Source organism: Elephantulus edwardii, unplaced genomic scaffold, assembly GCF_000299155.1.
Source record: "Elephantulus edwardii isolate Elephantulus edwardi_28Jun2011 unplaced genomic scaffold, EleEdw1.0 scaffold00019, whole genome shotgun sequence".
In the NCBI taxonomy this organism is placed as follows: Eukaryota; Metazoa; Chordata; class Mammalia; order Macroscelidea; family Macroscelididae; genus Elephantulus; species Elephantulus edwardii.
In genome coordinates this window covers 19,075,109-19,093,043 of record NW_006399769.1, presented here as the reverse complement: position 1 = coordinate 19,093,043, position 17,935 = coordinate 19,075,109, and the positions used below count along the sequence as shown (strand labels likewise).

Below are 17,935 nucleotides of genomic sequence, written 5' to 3'. Positions count from 1 at the left end.
TACCCTACTGGAGAAGTTTTTGGATGTGCATAGGGATTTGAGTCTTAGAAGGTCCCATTCATCTATGTTATCTTCTCCTTGTTGTAGCATTTATCAGTTTTTAAACATGCATTCAATAGTGTCCCCCATTCCCTCTCCCCATGTTTGCTGTATATAGGCCTTTATTTTTTTAAAAAGGTATTTCTTTTCTATGATCTACAGTCAAGAAATCTTTTATTTAACTGATATCTGGTATGGTGCTAGAAACTGGAAAACAGATTCAAGTGCGTCATTTTGATTCTGACAGGGCTGCAAAGTCCAAACCAACATCCCTTCACACTTCTTTGCCTCCTTCCCAAGGCGCCCACCACCTCACTGTTGGGAAATCACTGTTTTCCAATGCGTTTGTTTTCAGTATTAGACACAAAGGCTACAGAGAACTGCAAAACCATTGTATGAATGTACATGCACCACATTTCACTCAGAACAAAGGAAGACCCTCTGGACCAGCACAGTGGCTCTAGGAATGGCCTCAAATATAGCAAACTTCTTATAGGCAGTGACTCATTCTGCTATTCAGAGTCATTGTACATAGAGTTACCAAGCCAGCACTGAGTCACACCACCTAACAACAACCTTACTGTTCTAAAAGGCAACGATCCTTCTGGGGCCTAACGGTGATAAAACAAACTGTTCAGATAGAAACAGCCTGAGATCCTTAAGAAGCATTATGGTGAACATACAGATAACGCCTCTAATTCTTAATGTTTTTTCTATATGAGAGAAATTTTACAAATCATATTGATTTTTTCAATCTATCATTCATATATATTGCTTCATAATATTGTAGTAACAATTTCATCCTATCAGTCATACAGTTTTATAATATTAATTACGTTGTTGTTGTTGTTGTTGTTATGTGCCGTCAAGTCCCCTGCGACCCTATGCACAGCAGTTCTGAACCGTTCCCTGTCCCGAGCCAGTCTCACTAATTCTGACACACCAACCCCCATTGCCCCATTTATTCTATCAATCCAGCTCATATGGGGTCTCTCTCTCTCCTGCGCTGTCCATCTACCCTTCTGAGCATGATTTTCTTCTCCAAGGACTGATCTTTCCTTGCCACCTGCCCAAAGTATGTAAGACGAGCTTCAAAATTCTAGCCTCCAAGGAGACTTGGTTTCACCCTCTCCAAGACAGACCTATTTGTTTTCTTGACAGTCCATGGTATGTTCAAGACTCTTCTCCAGCACCATCAATATAATTAACTAATTACAATGTGAACAATATATCTTTAAGCAAATTCCATTTTCCAGTTCCTTCTTACCGGAAGTCCAAAGTATACTCTTTGTATTTTACTGCTTCTTCTTCAAGACAACTAAATCTAGGTGCCAAAGCTCTAAAAAGTAACGGAGAGAAAAAAGGTAAAAGTAAAATAAAACTGATATAAAATATAACTGCAGTTCCAACATAAAGATATGTGGTTCGATTTTACCAGCTTCCCTTTGGGAAAAAAAGATGGGTAATCTCCTTCAATGCAATTTATTGTCTCTGAAAATCTGCTGGAAGGTCAGCTCTGGGCCAGTTGGACTTGACAATACATAACAACAACAACAGCCCACAGGTTGGAAGTGAGAACCACTCAGAGGTGCTTTGACAGATAAGTTTGGTGTCTGCTTCCATGGGAACCTTATGAAGACTTTCAACTGCAGAGTCACCATGAATCAGAATGAACTTGATAGTTACTAACAACAACAGTGGTGAATCACAAACATATGACTTGTTCGATTTTTAATCAATTACTAATCAGCCTTAGTGATTGAGTAGCTACTTGGCTGCTCACTCAGAGGTCGGCAGTTTGAATCTGCTATAGAAAGATGTGGCCAGCCGCTTCCATTAAAAAAGTATGGGCCTTGAATTCGACCCGCGCTCTGTCAGGTTTGGAGCACAGCTTCTTGCCACTAGGCCACCAGAGTTCTCTCTATTTGTTCTTTTTGTATTTCATTTCTTAGTGGAGACAAGCCCCCTGCAAGTGTAAGCTTAGCCTTTTCCTGAAAGTAAACAAATCCAAATTGTTCTCCTCTCTGTATCCACTAGTCTTCAACGTCCTTAGCACCACCTGGGCCACAATCCCTTCTGTATCCTACCAAGAACAGACACAATCCTCACCTCCTTTCTCCTCTACTTCTTCACCCTCTCACTGAAATACTGTCATTCGAAAGGGTTCCTCCTACCATCTCCCACGGAGATCTGAGAATAGATCTTGACTTTTTCCTCTTCAGCTAAAGAAAATCTGTCATAATTTACATGATTTATTTGGTCTTCTAAAAAATAATCTGCATTCTAGATCATTTATACTCCACCTACTTGTCTGTAAACAATGCACTACTTTTGTAACCAGCTCTCCAAACCATTTCCTCTGAGAATCTTATCAAATGTAATGCATTTGACCAATTCTGTAGCAGTACTGGCACAGTATTTTATGTCTATAGTTTAGAGTATGCATGCATTCAAATATTTCTCCAACACACTTAATTCTGTCTGTTTGGAGAGTTCAAGCTTTTTGTGAGCCTTTACTATGTTCTCTACTTATTCTGAAAATCCATTCAAATAAGAATATGCAATACTCTATAAATAATGATGACTTATTAAATAAGATTAACAGACTATCTAAAGTTAAACTTGACTTAAAAATATGTTCAATACATAATGGTACTCACCTTTTTGCTTTCCTTTGATTACTTCTGAAACCGCTCTATAGTAAAAGAAAGTGAAGATTTTAGTTCAGGTAATGAAACCAATTACCAATTTGCTAAGGAAGTGTCTCCCCTCTTTCACCTCTAGGTGGTGCTATGGCCATTTGTCCTTGTTCATAAGACGAAGAGTTTCAGTGATTTTGAGCATTTCATGTGTCTGTTTGCCATTTGAATATATTCCTCTGTGAAAATTCTTTCCATTTCTCTTGCCTAATTTGTAATTGGGTTATCAGTCTTTTTCTGGTGGAGACCCAAGAGATGTAAATCAAAATCACAATGAGGTACCATCTCACTCCAGTAACAGTGGCAAAGTTTAACAGGGCAGCAAGTGGGATCTCTGGTGGCCTAGTGGCAAGAAGCTGAACTGCCATGCCAGAGATACGTGGTTCAAATCCACCAGATACTCTGCTGGGGAAGGAGGGACAATCTCTTCCTGTACCAGTCAGATCTGATTTGATGGTACACACACACACACACACACACACACACACACACAAATAAACAAAACAACAGGGCAAAAAGTTATAAATGTTGGAGAGGATGTGGCAAGAAAGGAACTCTTATACATTGTTTGTGGGATCGTAAAATGGTACAACCTTCTGGAAGGCAGTTTGGCGTTTCCTCAAAAAACTGAACATAGATATTCCGTATGACCCAGCTATTCCACTACTTGAATATACCCTGAGAATATGAGTACTGAAGCACAGATGAAGATTTGCACACCAATATTCACAGCAGCGTTATTCACCATCACAAGAGCATGGAAACAGCCCAAATGTCCAACCACAAACAAATGGATTGGGAAACTACGGTACATTCACATAATGGAATTCTATGCAGCATGCAGGAGCAATGATTTTGTAAATTATTACCTAACTGGGGAGGGACTGGAGAGTATTATGCTGAGTGAACTAACTCAGTCCCATAAGGACAAATATTGTATAAAACCATTACTGTAGAATGAGTATAAAGATCCAAGGGGAGGGGCTGGAAGCAGAGGGATGAGGATGTGCAAGGGAAGGGAAGATTAATCACTCAGTTATACAACTTGATGGGGGAAGGATGAGGAAATTAGGAAGAATCTGTTCTGGAAAACAATGTATTCAAATTTTGTAAAAAAAAAACCCCACAAAACCTAATAGAATAAAAAAAAATTTTAAAAAGATGAACAGTTTCATCATGTCCTGCTTGTCACTTTACACTGTATTTGCACTCATGTATTGTAACAACAGACACACATGGCAGGAGGGACAAAAAAAAAAGGGAATTGTGAGAAATGGTCTGCGGAAGCACTGGTTCTCCAGATAGAATAAGAGCTTTGAGGATCCCTGGTGATCTCCTAGGTTAGTTGTTCTCAGTAATAGAGTGTATCAGATTTATTCCAGTGCTAATTAAGCTATAAGTGGAGGACCAGAATCTGGCATAAACCCCACCGACTAGGGGTTTGAGGCAGTGAAATGCAGGGGAGGAGACTGCCTGTCTTTGTTTCAGAGGTGCACTGGTGGATTCGAATCACCCAACGGGCACAATCTTTGAGTCAGCAGGGCAACATAACTCCCATGGACTAGGCACCCAAAGCAACCTTTCATTGATAGCCCTCAAAATTTAGAAAACATGATCATCCCTTTCACTATTTCTCACTTGTACTTCCTTGTGTTCTGGTGGGCTTTTGGATTTCTCAGCAATTACACTGGTATGGAAAGGAAAGCATCAGACAAAAACTTTGCAGTAAAATCTCATATCATTTGGCAGCTTCAGTGTCATATTATAATATGATTAATTTAGACATTCTCCAGTTAGTGGCTAGTATTTTCCCTTTTGCCCCTGTCACACAGGAATAAATTCCCACTGGTGTTAGGAAGAACATTCTTCTGCGTATTTTTCTAGACACACATGCCAGGATTTCTTTCAGAACACAATCCTGCTTGGTGACACAGTACGCACACACTTAACATATTATGAAATTGTTCTCCAAATAAAAGATTTCTTACTTGACCTTTTCAGAAAAAAATGCTTGCTAACTTCTGATTTTTGAGAAAATAAAAATCATCTATACTTAGGGGGAAAAAATGTTTACACCAAATCACTGGAGCACAGCTCTGCCAACACTTAGTATTATAATGCATCAATTATTTTTAAATTATCATTGTAAATTATATAGCAGGATTAGCATCCACTTCCTAAACATGTGCATGCCTTTGTAAACTCTACGAACATTAGAGAAATTATAATAGTTATAGAACAGGGTTCAGATCTTTGGTTCACAGGGTCGCTATGAGTCGTATTCAACTCAATGGCACTTAACAAATTATATAGCACATAAATTTGCCATTTTTAACCCTTTTGAAAAGTACAATACAGGGACATTAGTTACATTCACAACGTACCATCATCAACACTTATTTTTAAGATGTTTTCATTATCCAAAATATAAACTCAGTGGTTATAAACAATAACTTGCCACTCTCTCTGCCTCCTCAAAACTCAAATTCATTGCCATCAAGTAAAAATTGACTTAAAGATGACCCTCTAGGGGGTTCAGGGGCAGTAAAATGCACAGTAGGAGACTGCCCATCTTTTCCGTGTGGAGCAGGTGGTGGATTTGAACTGCCTTCCTTTGGTTTGGCAGTGCAACTCCTTACGCACTAGAACACCAGAGCTCCCTCTCCATCTCACAGTTCCTTGTAACCACTAGTGGACTTTTGTCTCTATGCATTTGCCTAGACATTTAATTCAAGAAGGATCATATAATACTTGTCCTTTCATGGCTGATCTGTTTCATTCAATATGTTTTCGAAGTTGATTCAAGTCATGGCATATAAGAAAATTTTACTTCTCTTTATGGCTGAATAATACTCCATTGTATAAATGCTGCATTCTGTTTATCCATTCATATGCTGATGAGCAGTAAGGTTGTTTCCATCTCTTGACGACTATGAATGAATAATGTTCCAACAAACAGTGCACAAATATTTGCTTGTGTCCTTGTTTTCATTTCTTTGGAGAATATATATACATTGCTGTGTCCTTTCCATATGCAAGCCTTATAGTTTGCCAATCTGATGGACTTCAAATGGTACCTAATTGGTTTTTACTTCCTGATCCTAGTGAGATAACATATATTTCATGTTTGTTGTGTCTTTAGATAACTCTTCTCTAAACTGCCTGTTCAAATCTTTTGTATATTCACATTTTCCTACTGAATTACTTACCTCTCTCTTAATGATTTGTAGTTCTGTATAAACGGGATGCTTCTATAACATTATCATCATACAAGTGATATGATTTTTAAATGTAGTTGGTATTTTAAGTACAGTATTTTATTTTTTTTTTAAGTATGGTATTTTAAAAAGAAAAAAGTCAATTATGAGGGGGGAAGAGAGAAAAATGGAAATTGATGAATGAAAACTCAACCTTTCTGAATACTTTCACTAAAATAATAATTTGTAAAAGTGTTTCATAAAAAAGTAGAGTTGTCAATTTCAAAGGTACATGGTTTGAATCCACCAGATGCTCTGCCGGAGAAAGAGGGACAATTTCCTCCTGGACCAGTCAGATCTGATTTGATGGTACATGCACAAAAAATAATAAAATAAAAAAATAGAGTTGTATGAATGAATCAATCTTCAGACAAACACTGGTGATGGAAAAGAAAGCAAGATCATCGCAATATACAAAACCAAAATGAATAGAGAGGGAATGGGAGGGATGCATGAAAGAACTGTGCATGTTAAACGAGGTCAGTGCTGTTAGGGACCTCTCTAAAGTACTGATTAGCAACGGTTTGTCTCTGGAAACTAAGGTGCATCTGGCACAGGCAATGGTCTTTGCAATCATTTGTTATGCATCAGAGAGCTGGACAATGACCAGGGAGGATAGAAGGAGAATTGATGCTTTTGAGCTTTGGTGTTGGAGAAGAGTGTTGAGGGTACCATGGACTGCTAAGAAAACAAACAGATTCATCCTGGAGAGGGTTAAACCGGGCGGCTCCTTGGAGGCAAGGATTCTGAGGCTTCGTCTAACATACTTTGTACATGTTGTAAGGAGGGACCGGTCCTTGGAGAAGGACATCATGCTTGGGAGGGTGGAGGGCAGGTGCAGGAGGGAAAGGCCCTCTGGGAGGTGGATTGATTCGGTGACTGGGGTAATCACGATGAGTGTGTCAGAGACAATGAGAGTGGCACAGGACAGAGTATAGAGCTGTTGTACATAGGGTCACTATGAGTCACAAGCAACTCGATGGCACATAACAACAACAACAACAACAACAAAGAAGACAGAAAGGATAAAAAGGCTGCTAAATACTGTTCTTACAGAAGATAAGAACATTTAAATAGCACTGAATACTAGAGAGCATTTTTAAATGATTAAAAAAACAATGTTAACTAGAGATCTTAGAGACAAATACAGTACCCCAGGAGACGAGGACTCTTTCAAAGCGTCACTGCTCTGCATGTCTCCAAATGAATATGTTGATAATTCAGCAGAGCTAGAAACAAAAAGGGAAACTTGTTAGGTTATGAACTCTGTCCACTGTTAGAATATGAATCAGGAATTTCTTTCTCTATGTTATCTTTGAACATCAAACATTTTCATAAAAAAACAAAACAAAACAAACCCCAACCAGCTCCAGGCAGTAACTTGAATGTTTTTAATATCACAAGTGTTTATCCATACTTACCAAGTATTATTCACAGGCACGCTGCTGACGCCATTGGACTCAGAAATGTGAGGAGCAGAGGATGCTGGGTCAGCTTTCTAAGTATTTAAATAAATCAAAATTATTTCTCCACAGTGGTTTATCACATACTGGCTACCATATTCCTTTTCCTAAATTTACCAAACCATCAATCACTAAAAAGAATGGTAAGAAAATACATTCTGTACAGCTGCTTGATTGAGCTTGAAGAAGCAACACTGAGGTGTCCTGAGAACATTAATCCGTCTCTCACAGAATGAGAAATGGAGGAATCATTTAATGTATAATGTGTCATCCTAGCATCATGTAATCAACTTCCAAAGAAATCCCACAATGTAAAAACAAATCCCAACCATGGTTCCTACCACTGATGTTGATTCCATTATTGTCTCATATGCAAGTTTAGCAGCGAGTTGTTTTGCCTCTTGTTTACTAGGGCCAGTAGCAGCACCAAATTCTTTTGTTCCAACCCGACATTTACACTGATATCTAGGAAAATTAAAGGACAGTATATTTCTCACAATCAGAACTAGTAAATTTTGCTTATTGTTTGGAAGAGAAAAATAAAAATAATCAGACATTAACATTAAATTAATAGATACATTTACAAGTCAATCCTTCAGTAGGATGGCTAACAAACTGCTGTTGTTGCTAAAACACCTCCAATACACTGCCTCATAGCAATCTCATGTACAACAGATTGAAACCTTGCTCAATCTTGTGCCACCACTTGTAGTTACTGTGTTAATCCATCTTGTTGAGGCTTGTCCTCTTTTTTGCTGATCCTTTGCTTTTCCAAGCATGATGTCCTTGTCCAAAGTCTGGTCCTTTCTAATAATATGCCCACAGTTATGTGAGAAGTCTCACCATCCTTGCCTCTAAGATTCACACAGGCTACACCCCGTTACAGACAAATTTGCTGTTGTTGTTGTTGTTGTTGTTCTTTTGTCAGTCCATGGTACATTCAATACTCTTTGCCAGTAGCACAATTCAAGGGCATCAATTCTTCAATCTTCTTTTCCAAGTCCAACTTTCACAAATATATGAAGCAACTGAAAACACCATTACTTGGATCAGGTTCATCTTCCTCTTGAAACTGTCATCTTGCTCGATAGTGCTTTAAGGAGATCCCTAACAGCAGATTTTCCCAATGCAATACATCATGTGATTTATTGACTCTTGCTTCCATGGATAATGAGTTTGGATCCAATAAAGTGAAATCACTGACAAATATAGTTAAATTGTTTACAAATAATATAAAATGTTCTTTACAGAATGTTGTCATCACTAGCCCAACTGGCAGCACCATGATAGGTGGAGAAGAGATTGAGACTGTTAACAATGACAAAGTGCTCAGATCCACAATCAACACTCTTGGCACCAGCAGTCAGGAGATCAAAAGACAAATTGTATTGGGGAAGTTAGCTGTCAGGGACTTCTCCAGAAGTTAGGAGCAATGATGTTAGTCTAGAGACTAACATGCACCTGATCCAGGTCATGGTCTTCGCAATTACCTCAGAGAGCTGGAAAATGACTAAGGATGATGGAAGAATTGTTGCCTTTGAGTTGTGGTGCTGGAAAAGAGTCTTGAACATACCATGGACTGCCAAGAAAACAAGTAAGTCTGTTTGGAGAAGGTGAAATCAAGTTTTCCTTGGAGGCAAGGATTTTGAAGCTCCATCTCACACACTTTGGGCACGTGGCCAGAAGGGATCAGTCCTTGGAGAAAGACATCATGCTCGGAAGGGTAGAGCTACAGTGAGGTAAGGAAGACCTCAAATGAGATGGATTGACACAGTAACAGGGGTAATGAAGGTAGGTGTGTCAGAGACAGTGAGACTGGCTCAGGATAGTGCAGGGTTCAGAGCTGTTGTACACATGGTCACTGTGAGTCACAGGTGATTTAATGGCACATAACAACATACAGAATGTACAAAAAGGGACAAATATTTCTGGAAAATTGGCCACGAAAATAAGTCTTTGTTACTAAAATATAAGCAAGGAGAAGAGAAGCCTAAACTCTATCTTACCTGTTCTGAAGCTCCCATGATTCCTTCACTGAACACAATTCATAATTTACAGAGAGTTTTGACTTCTGGGCAATCGTGTTGATAAGACCTACATAATTCCCAATTAATGACTCCTCTGAAGATTCTGTTGTTGATGATGATAAACAACTAACTCCCTACAAAAAAAAAATTTTGTTTATTACAAGTAGTAATGTAGATGCTACAATGCTAGGATGTCACAAGTAGATGTGCCAAATGTGGTAATTGTTACCCATGGTGGACAGTGTCTGGTGGAGCTCCCCTATTAAAACAAGCTTGGAAGCAGGAGTGGCATCCACTTCCGAAATAGCTTGCCTCCCGAAACTCTATGAACCTGGAGAAACGACCAAAGTTATACAAGTGTTCAGGTCTTTTGTTCACAGGGTCACTATGAGTGGTCTACAACTCAACGGCACGTAACAACAACAACAAGTAGTAAAAAAAAAAAATTCAATTGTTTATTCTAGATTGTTTTGGGGTTTTTGTTTTTTCCACAAAATTACAAAGCGAGTAATCTGAAGAGTCGAGTTGGATTTTATATATTTCCCTATCTCCTACCTTGAGTAAGCATGTAAATAAATATATACATCATCTCATACCCAAAAAGACCCACAAGACCAAATCTTAACATTGGGAAAGAAATAATCCATTTTATCTTATAGTTCACAAAAAAAGAATTAAACAGTGCATTTCTTTTGTCTTGCAAATGCAATATATTGTAAATTTTTTTTAGTTCTTCTCCAAACACTCATCACACTTTTCAATTCAGTTTTCTAATCTCTCTACATCCCTTGGCTTATTTTTTATATTTTTATTTATTAATTAAAATTTTCTATTTGAAGGAAAGTTTATAAACGATATTGGTTTTTCCTTGAATTAGTTATATACATTTTATAACATGGTAATTACAATTTCATTTGATCATTCAAACACATTTTTATAACATTAATGACAACATTTCAATATAATTAATTACATACAATGATCTATATATATTGCTTTTGCCTTATTTAACTTATCTATTTACTAATTTGTAATTCCCTATTCTTTGCTTCCCAAGCCTGGTAACTATTCAAAATTGATTCTGTATGTAAATCTTTTCTTGGTGGTGTTGTGTACAAAGTCAGTACTGACCCCTAATTGACCTTCTGGTGAGTTTTTAGTGGCATAAATGGCACAGATGGAGATTGTCCATCCTAGTCCCACAGAGCAGCTAGTGGACTCAAACTACATGCCTTCAGGATTATAGCCCTACTTCTTACCACTAGGCCACCAGAGCTCCCTTATCTAGGATATTATTGTTGTTATATGCTATTGAGTCACCAGCAACTCACAACGACTCTGTGTACAATTCTAAACCCTGCTCTATCTTGAGCTAACTTCACTGTCTCTGACACACCTACCTCCATTACCCCAGTCACAGAGTCAATCCATCTCATCTGGGGTCTTCCTCTCCTGCACTGTCTCTCCACCCTCCCAAACATGATGTCCCTCTTCAAGGACTAGTTCCTCCTGGCAACATGTCCAAATTATGTACAAATCTTTCCTTAGCATTCTGTAATCTTACAGCACAGCACTCCCTTTGTGACTTGTTTTGCTCAGCAATGTCCTCTAGATGCATCCCTGTTGTGCAGTGTTTGATGTTGCACTCATTTGTATTATAGAGGATGTTCTTTGTTCCATCTCATTTCTGTGCTGAGTCAAATTTGGTTATGGCTTTTCTTATCATTTCCTTCATTGCTGTTGTTTAGTGTTTCTAAATTTTATCACTTTATGTATTTTCTTGGCTGTTACTTGAAAGTTAGTATTATCACCACCTCTAAAATAGTTCCCTTTATCTTGAAAACTCTTTGACTTCCTCTCCACTTAGAAGTAAGTATACTTCTTAATCTCCTTTTTTGCTTTGTAGTTGTCATCATTTACCAACTGATACATCTTTGCTTTTATTTTTAGTCTCATGTTTCTTCTACTTTGGGTGTTTCTGTATCTGGGTCAGTTTCTGAGTGATATTGTCATGTACATTAATCTCAGACTGGTGGCTCTTGTTGTTGGGTACTGTCAAGTCAGAACTGACTCTTAGCTGACTCTCTGGCAGGTTTTCAGAGGCAGTTAATCAATCACTCGGGAGGAGACTGCCCATCCTTGTTGGCCCTAGGTGCAAAGAATTTCTTCCCTTTAGGATTTCAAAAATTCCTTTAGTTTCTATTTTTCTGGAAATGTCCCAATTTCATCATCATATTTGAGGGACAATTTTGCTGGGTATAGAATTCTTAATTGGTAATTTTTTTTTTTCGTGGTTCCATGTATCTCTCCATTTTCTCCTTGCCAGTATGGTTTCTGCCAAGAAATCAGGGCCTTTGTAGGAAACACTTTACTTTTCCCAAGTTGCTTTCAGTATTCTTTGCTTTTGTTTGTTGTTGTTGTTAAGTGCTGTTGAGTCGTAGGTGACTCATAGCGACTGTATGAACAAAAGTCCTCAACACTTGCTTGAGTTTCATCGTTTCTCCAGGTTCACAGGTTTCTGGAGGCAAGCTATTTCAGAAGTGGATGCCACTCCTGCTTCCAAGCTTGTTTTGATTGGGGAACATCACCAAATACTGTCCACCATGGGTAACCATTATCGCATTTGACACATCAGTGTCACAGTGTTCAGCTTCACAGCAATCACAAGTTACCTCTGTACGGCAAGTGGACACACCAGGGCTATACGACCTAGAAGAATGTTTGACCAGAAACATTGAAAAACAAGCCTGAGGGTTGTGGATTAGGGTCATCCACCTTTAGCTTGGTAGCATCACTTTCGGTCAACTAGGCCAACTGATCTCTATGTTAAGTGCTGTCAAGTCGTAGGCAACTCATAGTGACTCTATGAATGAAAGTCCTTGACACTTGTGTGACTTTCATGCTTTCTCCAGGTTTATAGGGTTTCCAGAGGCAAGCTATTTATGGAAGTGGATGCCACTCCTGCTTCCAAGTTTGTTTTGATTGGGGACCCCCACCAGACACTGTCCACCATAGGTAACCATTAATGCATTTCACATCAGTGCCACAGTGTTCAGCTTCACAGCGACCACAAGTTACCTCTGTACTATGTTTGCTTTTAATTTAGGAACATTTAATTATGCTATATTTTGGTGATTTTATTTTCCAGTCAGTCTTCTCTGGACTTCACTTAGCTTCTTCTTTTAAAATTTTTTTATCTTTTTTTTTTCTTGTTGCATACCATTGAATCACATCTAATTGGCACAGGAGGAGATTACCCCTCCTTCTCCAGCAGACCATCTGGTGAATTAGAACTGTGCATCTTAGGGATTGAAGCACAGCTTCTTGCCACTAGGCCACCAGAGCTCTCTCTCATTCATTAATCTTCTTGAATGCATAGTTTCTTATTTTACATGTTTGGAAAATTGTCTTCCAGCAAACCTTCAATAATTTCCTCTCTGAATTTTGTTTTAGTCTGGGCTTTTCCTGTTCAGCAATTTCCATTACACATGTTATTTCTCTTGATGTTGTTCCACATACATATTTTCTTTCTTGATTTTTCTCAGGTTCTTTTTACTAATTGTTCCACTTATGAACTGTTGTTGTTGTTGTTGTTAGGTGCCATTGAGTAAAGTACTAATCACTGACCATATGAAAAATGGATATCTGAAATGTTCCCGCTCCTGTGCCATCCTCATCATCTCTGTCATACTAGATCCCACTGTTTCAATCACGATATTAATCCATCTTGTTGAGGGTCTTCCTTTACTGACCTTCTACCCTTCCTAGCATGATGACCTTTTCCAAGGACCAGCTCCTCCTAACATTATGTCCAAATTATGCAAGAAGTTGTTTCACTATCTTTCCCTCTAAATAGCACCCTACCTGAATCGTCTCCAAGACATAATTTGTTTATTAGTCCATGAGATATTTAGTCTTCTTTTCCAGCACCAAAACTCAAGAGCACTGATTCTTCTTCTGTCATCTTTATTCACGGTCCAGCTTTCAGAGGATATGAACAAGCTACTCACTTTGTACACATTTAAAAGATTAATATTAGGGGAGCTCTGGTGGCCTAGTGGCAAGGAGCTGCAACTACAATCCCAGAGGTGAACAGTTCAAATCCACCAGATGCTTTGCCAGGGAAGGAGGGACAATCTCCTCCTGTACCAGTCAGATCTGATTTGACGGTACACGCACACAAAAATAATAAAATAAAAAAAATTAAAAAACTATTAATATTGAGGAATTTGTCCTCCATTGCACTAAGTCTGTGTCTTATTTCAAATCTGCTCTTTTGTCCTTCCAATGTACTACTTCTGGAATTTTAATCTTAATGTTCAGAATTTCAAATTGCTGGGTTTGTAATAATTTTAATTTTCCCCTTTATCTATTTCGTCTTTTCTGTTGTGATTAGGTGCTGTCAAGTTGAGTATGACTCATGCAACCTTATGAACATTAGATCTAAACCTGCCTTATCCTGAGCCATCCTCATCAACTCAACCCATCTCCTTGACAATCTGAGATGCCCAAGGATAACATATCCTATAGAGGGTGCATATTCCAAATGTGACTGCGGCATGTGATGACTAAGTGCACCCAGTGAGAGCCTAAGGACCCCAGTCAGAAGTGATGCCCCCACGAATTCTGTAGCTTGTTGTAGATCAGGCATGAGACTGCCAGCTTTGGGGAGTCTGCCAACTCCCCAAAGGAGTGTCTGAGTGTAGGGCTGTGGACATGCTCCCAGAGTTAGATACAAGATAGTCAGGGCTTGGCCTGAGGAGGAGCTGGGACAGGCCAGGGGAGCACTGATTCCTGAGACGATGTGGGTAACAATGTGGGAGATTGTACCTTTCTTGTCTTCAGATACATGGGGTAGGTGCATGTAGTGTGAACTAAGGAAGTTCAGAGTCAGCCAGACCTCGATTCAAAATGGCTGAGATGCGCTACTTAAAGGTCTGTAAGTCTCCTTAATTGATGTTTTCATTCACCTTCTCCTATTAGTCAGTGTTTGAAGTATTTTTGCCCTTTATATTCAGGATTCTAGAATTATCCTCCATATCTGTTAATTTTGTGTTCTGATACTGTGGTTAAAGGGTACACCAAATATGCTATCTTATTCCATTTCTATTGGTGTGGAGTAACTGCTTTAATTCTCAAAAGAGGTGACCAAAACCTTCTGTCAGCGAGTTAGTTCTGACCCCTCAGGATCCTCCTTCACAGTCCCAAGGACTGTTTATCCACCCTCCTCAGTGTAGATGGTAGATTCAATCTGCCCACGTTTTGGTTAGCAGCCCAATACATTCTGCTGTTGTTGTTATATGCCATTGAGTCAATTGCGACTCATAGTGACACTATGTATAAGAGCCCTAAACCCTGCTCTATCCTGTGCCAACCTCACTGTCTCTGTCTGATACACCTACTTCCACCACCCCAATCACTGAATCATCCATGTCATCGATGATCTCTTGCACTGTTCCTCTAATCCTCCAAACATGATGGTCCTCTTCAAGGACTGGTTCCTTTTTGCAACATGCCCAAACTATGTCAGACGAAGATTCAGAATCCTTGACTCCAAGAAGAAGCCTGGTTTCACCCTCTTCAGGACAAACGTATTGTTCTCCTAGCAGTCCATGGTATATTCAACACTCTTCTCCAGCACCACAGCTCAAAGGCATCAATTCTCTATCATCCCTACTCATTGTCCAGCTCTCTGATGTATAGCATGCAATTGCAAAGACTATGGCCTGAATCAGGCACACCTTAGTCTTAAGCCAGACGTTGTTGTTCTTCAGTACTCTGGAGAGGTCCCCGACAGCTGACTTTCCCAATGCAATTTGTCTTCTCTTGATTTCCTGGCTGCTGGTACCAAGAGTGCTAACTATGGAGCCAAGAAAACTGAAACTGTTAACAATCTCAATCTCTTCACCAACTATATTGATGCTGCCAATTGGCCCAGTGGTGAGAATCTTTGTTTTCTTGATACTGAGCTTCAGTCCATACTGAAGGCTTCAGTCCTTGACCTTCTTCAGCAAGTAGTTCAGGTCCTCCTCAGTTTCAGCAGGCAGGGTTGTGTCATCTGCATAACACAGGTTATTGATGAAACTTCCACCAATCTTGATGCCACATTAATCCTTGTACAGTCTAGCATCCCAGATGATCTGTTCTGTACATTTTCATTCTCAAAAATGTGTAAAGGATTTTTAATTAAACCTAATTGTGGCATCTCAATGGAAAAGAAATATAACAGTATGTTTTCAACTGTTGTTATTTGGACCATCGCTTTTTCCAAATCTGACAAAATAATGTTCTAATTTTGTCTGTTACTTTTTTGTTAAAAAAGTAAATATTAATTTTATATGTGGTCATTATTCTTAATTTAACATTCATTTCTTCCTTTATATTTATTTTTTATTTCTTCTTTTTCTTTATTTCTACCTTGATTCATTATGACTGTGTGGCTTTGCTTGATTTTTTTAAATGGTTTGACTAGGATTACATGTCTCCCCTCTCCTAATATTTTTATTATATTGTGTTTTGTTCATGTACACTGTTTTATACAATTATTCATACAGATTATATTTTATATAATTAAGTATCATTGATCTATGCCTATTCTTACCTGGTCTTTTTAAAAAATATGATAAATAAATGCATTTATTTTTTAAAAAGTACTGGGGAGTACCCGGCTAAAACAAGCTTGGAAGCAGGAAAGGCATCCACTTCCATAAATGGCTTGCCTTGGGAAACCCTACAAACATGGAGAAAGGATGAAACTCACACAACTGTGGAGGACTTTCGTTCATAGGGTCGCTATGAGTCACCTACGACTTGACAGCACTTCACAACAACAACAACTGGGGAGTAAATAAATTCTTCAACTTTATAGTGGAGATTTGATCATGACATCTTATATAAATTTGCCTGGGTCATCCTCATCACTAAGGAAGGTTTTACAAGCCTGGTCTTTTGAAGTCCCCGTTGAATCTTTCCTATTCCTCACAACGCTCCCTTTTGTCCATTAATGTCTGCAGTCCTAGTGACTTCCCTCCTTCCCCTTTTTCTGTCCTCATCTCTCTTTTGCCTTCTCCTTTTGAACATTTATATACCTCTTGCTCAGTTTTTCTTCTATTTTTACAATAGTCTTATGCAGTATTTGTCCTTAAGAGACTTATTTCACTCAACATAATGTTCACTAGACTCTCCCATGTTGTATAGTATTTTACAAAAATGTTGTTCCTGAGTGCTACATAGTATTCCACTGTATGAATGCACCATAATTTCTCAATTTATTCATTTGTTGATGGGATTTGGGCTGTTTCTATTTTCTTGCTTTTGTGATTAACACTTCTATGAAGGTAGGCATACATGTCTCTGTTCACGTCTCAGTTAATATTTTAAAGGATTACATTTTAAGTAAGATTTTTCAAGTCAGTATAATCAAAGTTGAATTTTCCCCAATTCTTCACTTTATGAAAATGATCTCCCATTGTCTGATATGTAAAAAAAAGGACCCCATGTCTCATCTACGTCCCTGGAACTCAGCACTCACATAAGAAGCAATCTTGTTCGTGGTGGTTCTGTATTTTCCAATATCTGTTTGCGTTGTTTTAATATTCAATCATCTCTTTCTTTATTTCAGAAACACTTTGTAGTAAAACATCTTCAGATATGCTTTTCTGTAATATTTACTCTGCTCTCTTTTTCGGGAATACTAATTAAATGTCTATTGATTCTCCCTCCATTATGTGCCATTCAAATATATAGTTCCCTCTCTTTAGTGTCGTAGTTTCATCATTTTGTCCTTGACCATTTTCTTACTTATATGAAGGCTGTCTGATGGCACAATCCACAGTGTTGTTACCTCTCTGGCAGTTTGAATCCACCAGTGACTTCTCAGGAGAAACATGGGCAATCTCCTCTCATTAAGATCTATAGTCTTGGAAGCCTAGTGGAGAGTCACTGTGAATCACCATCACCAGATGGCAGTGAGTGTATGAATTAGGTGAAAGAAACTTACAAAAGAACCTGTCAGCACATTTCTTAGAACTTCTTTTCCAGATTTGTTTAACTTTTTAGTATTGAACTGGGGGTAAAACTCTAAACAGGCATTATTCAGTTTACCCACTACTTCTTTGTGTATCTCTCACTCAGAGTACTGCAAAAGTAAAATTACGGAGAAAAAGACTAAACTTCTGAATATAAAAGACCTTTTTGTTGTTGTTGTTATGTCCATCGAGTCGCTTGTGACTCATAGTGACCCTATGTACAAGAGCCTTAAACGCCGTTCTTCCCAACCTCACTGTTTCAAACACACTCATTCCCACCTCTCCACTCACAGAATCGATCCATCTCACCGAGGGTCTTCCTCTCCTGCACCATCCTTCCATTCACCCAAACATGATGTCCCTCTCCAAGGACCAGTCCCTCCTTGCAATATGCCCAAAGTATGTCAGACAAAGCTTCAGAAT

General features: G+C 38.6%; 1 protein-coding gene across 1 annotated transcript in view; it reads right to left on the bottom strand.

Annotated features, from left to right (window-relative positions):
* The window catches only part of EIF2AK2 (eukaryotic translation initiation factor 2-alpha kinase 2), a 52,314-nt gene that overhangs the window by 32,151 nt on the left and 2,228 nt on the right, over positions 1 to 17,935 (bottom strand). Inside the window, exons 2-8 of the mRNA XM_006882393.1 lie at positions 17,017 to 17,044; positions 9,465 to 9,619; positions 7,800 to 7,923; positions 7,417 to 7,493; positions 7,149 to 7,224; positions 2,700 to 2,734; positions 1,307 to 1,378 (exon numbers count right to left, since the gene is read on the bottom strand). Of these exons, the coding sequence (XP_006882455.1) occupies positions 1,307 to 1,378; positions 2,700 to 2,734; positions 7,149 to 7,224; positions 7,417 to 7,493; positions 7,800 to 7,923; positions 9,465 to 9,619; positions 17,017 to 17,044 (567 nt within the window). The remainder of the gene's footprint in view (positions 1 to 1,306; positions 1,379 to 2,699; positions 2,735 to 7,148; positions 7,225 to 7,416; positions 7,494 to 7,799; positions 7,924 to 9,464; positions 9,620 to 17,016; positions 17,045 to 17,935) is intronic.